This window comes from Scleropages formosus, chromosome 23, assembly GCF_900964775.1.
Source record: "Scleropages formosus chromosome 23, fSclFor1.1, whole genome shotgun sequence".
Classification (NCBI taxonomy): domain Eukaryota; kingdom Metazoa; phylum Chordata; class Actinopteri; order Osteoglossiformes; family Osteoglossidae; genus Scleropages; species Scleropages formosus.
Window position 1 is genome coordinate 19,689,772 of NC_041828.1, and position 9,678 is coordinate 19,699,449.

Below are 9,678 nucleotides of genomic sequence, written 5' to 3' on the forward strand. Positions count from 1 at the left end.
CTTGGCTGGCAGGAATGGAATCTGATGTGGTCTTCTGCTGTCCAAGGTTCGATGTACATTCTGAGATGTTTTTCAGCCCATCACAGTTGTAAAGAGTGGTTATTTGAGTTACCGTAGCCTTTCTGTCAGCTTGAACCAGTCTGGCCATTCTCCTCTGACCTCTCTCAGCAATAAGGCATTTCCATCTGCAGAACTGCAGCTCACTGGATGTTTTTTGTTTGTCGCACCATTCTGAGTGAACTCTAGAGACTGTTGTGTCTGAAAATACAGAAAAGCAGTTACAGAAATACTCAAACCAGTCCATCTGGCGCCAACAATCATGCCACTGTGAAAATCGTTATTAATGTAATGTACAAATTGTATTTTCTCTGAGATGCACGTTGCTTTGAAGAAAAGCGTCTGCTAAATGAATAAATGTAAAATCACTGAGACCACATTTTTCCCCCATTCTAGTGTTTGATGAGAGCATTAACTGAAGCTCCTGATCTGTATCTCCATGAATTTATGCATTGCGCTGCTGCCACATGATTGGCTGATTAGATGATTGCATGAATGAGCAGGTGTACAGTAAGGTTAAAAATTGCAATCAAAAAAATGAAAGGTCTTATCAAATTATAATTTGTAAAGTCAGACTCAGTCAATCAGAAATGACAGAATGAAAAGAAATATGACTTGACACATTTTTGGTGCAGTCCATAAATGGAAAGGAAGATTCTCTGTTCACCCAAACAAGCAGTCCTGATCACACACACACATTTTCTAAACCACTTGTCCCATACGGGGTCGCAGGGAACCGGAGCCTACCCGGCAACACAGGGCGTAAGGCCGGAGGGGACACACCCAGGACAGGATGCCAGTCCATCGCAAGGCACCCCAACTGGGACTTGAACCCCAGACCCACTAGAGAGGAGGACCTGGTCCAACCCACTGCGCCACCACACCCCCCAGTCCTGATCATTTCACATGAATTTGACTGAAATGTGTGGAAGAAATTTCTCTCTCCACCCGGAACCGATCAACCAGAAGAGGCTTCTTCACCCTAACACAAAACACTCAGACACACAAAAACTGTTCATGAACAACATCGGCTGATGGGAGAGCCCAGAACAACTGGGTGTCTCCCCGATCGTTCCCCGTCGCCCTTTTTTATTTAACAAAGGTCATACATAATGCATTTGTAGGTGGTAACAACAGGTTTGTTAGCACTTTTCCACTTAGTACTTCTTCACTTTTTTGTTCTCAGTCTCTGCTCGCGTGGGCAAAAATACCCAACACCCAACATTCATGTTTTTCTTAAGTAGGCCTTGCTTGCAGATAAGGCAAGAACATCTGCCTTGGTATGCAAGTGGGATCACATTCCTACTATGCTTAACAATTTCCATGACTAGAATTTGAACACCATAAATGACAAGTCCAAACACAAAGATGCTGCTGACAGCAGAGTGACATTTCAACATTCTGTCTTGGAATGTGATTTTGAACATTGCAAGCTTTCAGTTTGCACAAGATTATATCACCTCCAGAAGAAAGAAAGTAAAAGACACTGAGAAGGGAATGGTGCAATTAGTGAACAGTGGTGAAGACCAAAGTGCCTCTGAGGACCAGACTAACGAGCCAGGTATGAAAGACATCTTAAAATTAAACAGAAAAATTGTGTGTAATAATAATAATAATAATAATTAGTAATTAAATTTTTTGATATTAAATGTCATTAAAATATGATGAATAATGAAGATTTTAATTAATTATTGATTGAAAATCTTAATTTTAACTATAAAATTAAGAGTTACAGATAACATAAGTTTATTTAATATATTGATTACATCCTTTAGGAGAATATTTCTGTGTTTCATATTCTCACTTATTTTAAATGGTTTAAGTGCTGTCAGTTGCTTTAATTTGTGTTTTGGCAATTATTTGACTGTTCTCGTGATTGTAGTACAATACAGTACAAATGAACTTCAAAATATAGATTTCTCTGAGATTTATTTTGCATCATAGCAGCTCTGTTCTTCATGGGCAATGGCATTACACAGTAAAGGCGAACACACAAGGATTTAAGATAAACGGAAAAAAAGAATTTAGAAAGTAAATGAATTAATAGATAATGCACAGTGCCTCCAAATGAACATGCACATTAAGACAAAACAAGACATCATGCAACACAATTACTAGTAAATACTAGTCTTCATAATCAGGTCTTCCTAATGGTGTTTTAACAAGCTTGATAGTGATTTTAATTTAATTTAATTTCTATGGAACTACAGTCATTATAATGCTACTATATGTTTGGAAAATAATAATTTGTTTCAGTTTGGATGCATAAGGATGAGACTTGTACATCACAACAGTAAGAAATTCAATGAGTAAATGTCACTAAAATGTAACACCACAGTGACAAAATGTACTACATTACATTTAGCAACACTTTTCTCCAAAGCAACTTACAATGTTAAGGTTACAGTTATTTACCCATTTATTCAGCTGGGCACTTTTTACTAGAGCAATTCAGGGTAAGTACCCAGCTCAAGGGTACTACAGCAGAAGGTTAGGCTCAAACCTGCAACTCTTGGGTGCAAAGGCAGTTGCTTCAACCACTAAACTACCAGCTGAATAGCTGCCAAAATATCAGTTTTTCTCCTAGCATCAGTGCTTTGCTGTGTTCAATTATGTTTGATTTTTATTACATTTTAAAAAATACCCTTATAAATCCTTTTTAATGTATTTGCTTATATGATGATTTTGCCATCGTTCTTTGAGTCTTCCAGCTCTCAGCAAAGTGCACACACACAGATTAGTGTAATTCTTCAGCATTCACATATTATTACAGTACAACCTTTTTGAAATCTACTATTGTTCTTCTCTAAAGCCAAATCCTTTCCAGCCCAGCATGAAATTCCACCTACTCTGCTTCAGTAGCAGCAGTGTGTACATCCTTCTCTCTACAGCACACAGTGCAGGCATGCAAAAGGAACGCACACGCACACGCACACGCTTTCAGAACCGCTTGTCCCATACAGGATCACGGGGAACCAGAGCCTACCCGGTAACACAGGACACAAGGCCGGAAGGGGAGGGGACACACCCAGGACGGGACGCCAGTCCGTCGCAAGGCACCCCAAGCGGGACTCAAACCCCAGACCCACTGGAGAGCAGGACCGTGGTCCAACCCACTGCGCCACCACACCCCCCGCAAAAGGAACATAATACATCTATTTCATATAAATACTGTATGTCTTACAGAAGTCTCACCAAGCCTTTTCCCAGGAGATTAGGGTTGCCACTCTGAATAGGGCACTTCAATACTCAAAGTCAGGTGGCCAAACAATTTTTCTTTGGGCATCCGGGGCCAGTCAACCACTGAAGTGCTCAAATATTGTTGATAAAAATGTTAAATATAATTTATTTCAGAACTGTAGTGTCATTCAAAGTCAGATTTTTACCCAACCCCTGACCTTGACAGAAAACAGAGAATTTTCACTAAATACACCTTGGATAAGTAGTCCAATGAATAACTAAAAATATATACTCATTCCATAATTTGAAAACTGTTAGAAATATTTGTAACATAATAATTTAGTCTGGGGGGTGCGGTGGTGCAGTGGGTTGGACCACAGTCCTGCTCTCCGGTGGGTCTGGGGTTTGAGTCCTGCTTGGGGTGCCTTGCGATGGACTGATGTCCCGTCCTGGGTGTGTCCCCTCCCCCTCCGGCCTTACGGCTCCGGCTCCCCGTGACCCCGTCTGGGACAAGCGGTTCTGAAAATGTGTGTGTGTGTGTGTGTGTGTGTGTGTGTGTGTGTGTGTGTGTGTGTGTGTAATTTAGTCTACCTCAGCTGGCTACACATGTTTATGGAATAGGAGGATCGAAGATCCAAGTGGACTGAAAAAGGCTAAGATGAAAAGCTTGAAGGCAGAGCATGTGGCACAATGGACAGGAGGAGCCAGGTCAGGAGGCAGCTCACAGCACCAAGGGCCTCCATGTGACACAGAGTCGTACCATGTTACTGGGTTAAGTGACCTCAAAGTAACAAGGAGGATCTATAATGACAGTTTGACGAAGATGCAGTTAAATTGCTGGAGGAAACAATGAAGGGTAACATTGACAAGGGGCTTTAGATGATGTCAGTGATTGTCGTTAGTTTAGGAGCAGAGAGGTTTGGAAAGAAGAAAGCAGTCAAGATGGGATATACCAAGAACAACTGCTTATGCAGGGCCCAGGGAATAAGGCAGGAACTGAAGGTGTTATGGAATCAGCTTCGGAAGCTAGTGAGAAGGAAAGAGTAACACTGGAATTCTAATGAAGTTTATGTTTTTACAGAGGGCAGAGTGGCATGATAGAAGAAGGAAAGAGAGAACCAGAAAGCTTTTCTAATGGGTTCCTTTCAGTCCACTAGTAAGGCTGAAGTGCAGTGGGAAGCTGCTCTGCTCAGAGGAAGAAGTTGATGATTACTCTTCCAGAGACTAGGAGCTGGAACAGCAGAGGGGCTTAAAAGACCTGCAAGGTCAATCTTAATTGACAGTTTTTTGGCTGTTTATGTTGATATGAAATAGAACAGAGATTGATAGCCATTTTTTTCTTGTATTGCAGGTGACAGTCACAGGGATTTTTTGATGACATTTTCCATTTTGCCATGAAGCAATCCTTTAAGATATTGGTTCTGATAGCTCTTCTAAGCCTGACGCTGATGTGTATGATATTTGTAACTACAAATGAAGGTTCTTACATGAAATACTTCAATATGAGGTCAGGTGAAGATCTGGACAAGGGACTAAACATTGATCTGGACAACAAATCAGATACAGATCTAAATAAAACCTTTTATGCAGACCTGGACAAGAAACTAGATCCAGACATAGATAAAGGACCTGTCTCAGACCAAGATAAGGAACCTGAGTCAGCCCTGGATATGAAAGCAAACCACACCTTCAGTAAGGAGTCAGAAACTGATCTATATGTGAAAGCAGATGCACATTTTAGTAAGGGGCCAGAGTTAGATTTAAACATGAGGCCAAAAAAAGACAAAGACAAAAGGGCAACCAGTGACCAGTATAAGATGTCAACTAAAAACCTGCCAGCCAAAGAGAACCCCACCTCCATGAAGACTCACATTCTAATCTTTGCCACAACAAGGAGTGGCTCCTCCTTTTTGGGACAGCTGTTCAACCACCATCCAGATGTGTTTTACCTGTTCGAGCCACTTTTCCACATTGAAAGATCTGGTACCAGTAATCACAGATTGTACTCGAATGTCCTGAGGAGACTGTTTGATTGCAATCTGCGTTCTCTAGAGAGGTACATTAAGCCTCGGCCAAAGAACCACATCACAAACCAATTGTTTCGTCGTGAGTCAAGCAAGGCTATGTGTTCCCCACCCGTGTGCACTTTCCACGGCCACAGCAAGCTTAACATGAATGAAAAATATTGCCAAAAGATATGCCCTAGCCTCAATCTCACCCTGGCCTCTGAGGTCTGCAGGCAGCGCCAGTACGTGGTGATCAAGGCTGTGCGCATATCTGAGATTAACACCATTAGGGCGCTGGTTGAAGATCCCAAATTAAACATGAAGATCATCCAGCTAGTGCGAGACCCACGGGGGATCTTATCATCAAGAATCAGTACCTTCGGCTTCAATGGAAACCTTTGGAGGACTTGGAAGAAGACAGGTCAGAAACCAAAAAATCTGGAAATGACCACAATCGTAAAAATGTGCGATGACTTCTTCACCTCAGTTGCCACAGCACAACAGCAGCCCTCCTGGCTCAAGGGAAAGTACATGCTGGTAAGATATGAGGACCTGGCACTGAATCCCATCCAGTGGGCCAAGAAGATTTTGACAAACACAAAAATATCACTGGACAGCCGAGTGTTTTCATGGTTGCAAAGCACGATTAATGGAGGGAGAGAAAATGTAGTGAACAGAAAGTATGGCACAGTGAGGAACTCAACAGCTGAGGCCGAGGACTGGAGACTGAAGCTACCATATGTGGTAGCTAAGTACACACAGACTTTGTGTGAGAGAACGCTCAAACAACTGAGCTACAAGAAGGTCAATTCTGAAGGGGAGCTCAAAAATATGTCACTCACACTTATTGAGAACAGAAAAACATTTGAAGAGATTTCATTACCCTAAGAGGAGTAAGAAAAAGATGATTCTGACAGCTGATTTGGATGATGCTACAAGATTTCTCATTTTTATTAATTGCATTGCTAAGCATATGGAAATTTAAAAATACAAAAGAAAATACCTGTCGTCTTTTTCTTTAATTGAAATGTGAAAATTGTGTGATTAACTCTGTTACAGGTGAAACTGTGTACACATTCTCAAGTTTTACACAGATACTACAGTGGCTTGACTGTAGCAAAAATAAAACAATGAAAAAGACAAAGAATAAGTTTGATAAGTTACAAAGTCTTCATGCTTCACTTGGACTGTCGGTGGATCATAAGAAATTACTGCTGTAACAATATAATATTTACTATAGGAGTGTTGGGGGTACAGAGGTGTGGTGGTGCAATGAGTTTGGCCAAGTCCTGCTCTCTGGTAGGTCTGGGGTTCAAGTCCCACTTAGAGTGTCTTGTAATGGACTGATGTCCCTCCCTGGGTGTGTCCACTCCCCCTCTAGCCTTACGCCCTCTGTTGCTGGGTTAGGCTCTGGAACCCCGCTTGGGAAAAGCGGTTTCTGCCAGTATGTGATTATTTAATTTTTCTACATATATTCCTTACATAACAACTGTAATTAAGTCACCCTGTTACGCAAATTTGTATTGTAAGATGGTTCAAATTAATTATGGGCTGCACAGTGGCACAGCAAGTAGCGTTGCTGTCTCATAGCACCTGAGTGGTGCAAGAGGATGTGGGTTTGATCCCTGCTCAGTCTGTGTGAAGTTTGTGTGTTCTCCCCATGTATGCATAGACTTCTTCTGGGTACTCCGGTTCCTTTGCAGAGTCCAAAAACAAGCTGTTCTGTTGGATTATGGCCTCGAAGCCAACCATTAGTGTGTGTGAGTGACAGCACACAGCGCTGTAGGTTTGGATGGGGTGAAGAAAGATGCAGAGAAAGCATTCATGACAAATGATTTATTAGAACACCAGCACCAGGAAACCAATGCTCTCGGTCTGAGGACCCTGTTTCCTTCAAGACCTGTGCCTACAGCCAGCCTTCCCAGCCTGTCTAGCACCCCAGGCTTTCTCCCAACACATTCATAGGCACAGTCACCCCATCATTTTCCCCCTAGGTGCCCCCAGTGGTTGCACACCCACATTTCATATTATTCCCCAGAATGTCCTTACAGTATGTTTATATTTCTCAGCAATCATCATTCCATTGATCTTGCTCATATTCTCTACACTGTTGGTTGAAAGGTACCCCAGGCTATGACAAAGCTGCAACCATGCTTCAGAGAAAGCTCCAGACAGGCATCAATATACTTCTCCATTCTACCATTCCATGACTTCTTTGCAAAGTGCCAAATGACTGTGCCAGAAGCTGAACAAGCACTTCGCTGGATTTCCTTCTGTCCCTTACGTGACCTTCAAGCACTATTCTTCAGATCCAGAGAGCTCAGAGAATTCCACAATGTTTTGTATTTTCAACTTGCCTGAATTCTTCACATTTCTTTGCAGCTTGAAGAAGCTATCGTGAAAATCCAGTTTAGTGAGCTCTTGTTCATTGACACAAAATCTTTCTTACTTTTTCCTTGGTACAGAACCGAAGAGAGGTGGTCCCGATTCATCAGACACCAACGCTTCAGCCCTCAGTCACTGTTCTGGCTCCCTCCCTTTTCCATGACCTATTGGTGCCGCTCCCAAATTGCCCTGTTGCCCTTCCGCTTCATTTTTTTCTATTAAAAAACCAAAATCAAAAGTCTTCCAAAAGAAGAAGTGCCTAAAAGGATCACAACACAAACAAAAGCTAGACCTTTAATGCCACACCCTTTTGTAATATGATTATTTTTATAAAACACCTATAATTTTGGGTTCTTTAAATAGTCAGTTGAGTTTGTATTTCTGGTATCTGCACAGGTTTTGAAGAATTAAAGAAATCTAAAAACAGCAGAAAAAGAAAGTCAGCAAAAACTGAAATGAAGAAGCATATAAGAAAAACTAAAAATTTGGGTGTAAATTAGACGTTCAAGGTCACCCTGGGCAGGCGAAACAAACAGACATGCCCTGAGATATGACAACTGCTGTTTCAACAAGATTTCAGATGACTTTCATTTACTCATTTAGCAGATGCTTTTCTCCAAAGCAACTTCCAATGAACTCTATGTAGCATTTTCAGCCCACACACCTTATTCACCAAGGTGACTTACACTGCTAGATACACTACTTACAATGGGTCACTCACCTATATACCAGTGGAACACACTCTCTCTGTCACTCACACACTATGGGTGAACATGAACAGCATGTCTTTGGAGTGTGGGAGGAAACCAGAGCACCTGGAGGAAACCCATGCAGACATGGGGAGAACCTATAAACTTTGCACAGACTGAGTGGGGATCGAACCCATGTCCTCTCGCACCACCCAGGCGCTGTGAAACAGTAGCATTATTCACTGTGCCACTGAATATTAAAAAAAAAAAATGTTTAAACATGTCTGCTCACTAATATTTCTAGAAAGAGACACTGGTCCAACAGTGAGAGTAACCCGAGGAGAGAAGAAGGGCGCACTGTGACCTCTGCTGGGGTTTGTAGGGAAACCATGAAGGCACAAAGAGTACATAACAACAAACACGGAGCTTTGGCTGAGCTCAAAAGCGCTCTCTGAACACTCACCTGGAACAAAACTGTCCTGAAACTTATTAAATCTCGGTAATACTGTTTTTAGTGTCAGTCACATAAATATATGCTTCTGACAGATGAGCAGCTAAACAGGCCCAATGCTCATGTAAGTTACACATATGCAAAAGCAAGATGATACACAACTCCTCATGGGTCACAGTAATAGTCACTTGGCGGTGGAGTGAGAAAATTAAAACACACACACACACACACACACACACACACACACATTTTCAGAACCGCTTGTCCCTTACGGGGTCACGGGGAACCGGAGCCTACCCGGCAACACAGGGCGTAAGGCCAGAGGGGGAAGGGGACACACCCAGGACGGGACGCCAGTCCGCCGCAAGGCACCCCAAGCGGGACTTGAACCCCAAACCCACCGGAGAACAGGACTGCGGTCCAACCCACTGCGCCACCGCACCCCCAAAATTAAAACATTAAATGGGAAATTCAAATTAGAAATTCTAAATTCCAAAGTAATGCCGATAAGTTGACATATACGAAACAGAGTAAAAGTATATTTTTTGAAGTACAGAATGTATTGATGACAAAAAATCTCTGAAAAGTATCATTAATAATCCAGTAAATGACTTTTTTCACCTAATATTTTGAGAATATTTTCCTATAAACAGAGAACTCTTTAAGTGAATGTTTCTTTCTGCACTTTTTACAGGGATTTTCATTTCCTGGTATAGAAATGTGTTCCTGTCATCCACCTTTCTTTTTTCTCAGATTCGCTCCACTGTTTCAAAAGGATCCTTCTCAAATTTTAAAGCATGTTTTTCTGCCTGCTCACTAGTTTTGCACATACATATATATTGCATAATTTAATGTTAGGCTTACTTCCCCCAGTAAACCGACACACAGGTTTTATTGTTCACATCAAATG

At 41.8% G+C, this 9,678-nt stretch overlaps 1 protein-coding gene across 1 annotated transcript; it reads left to right on the forward strand.

The window, feature by feature from the left end:
* The first annotated feature begins 4,739 nt into the window (after positions 1 to 4,739).
* On the forward strand, positions 4,740 to 6,131 carry LOC108942484 (carbohydrate sulfotransferase 1-like). Its single transcript, XM_018765883.2, has one exon. It carries the CDS (start codon positions 4,740 to 4,742, stop codon positions 6,129 to 6,131), a length of 1,392 nt encoding a protein of 463 aa, XP_018621399.2.
* The last annotated feature ends 3,547 nt before the right edge of the window (positions 6,132 to 9,678 follow it).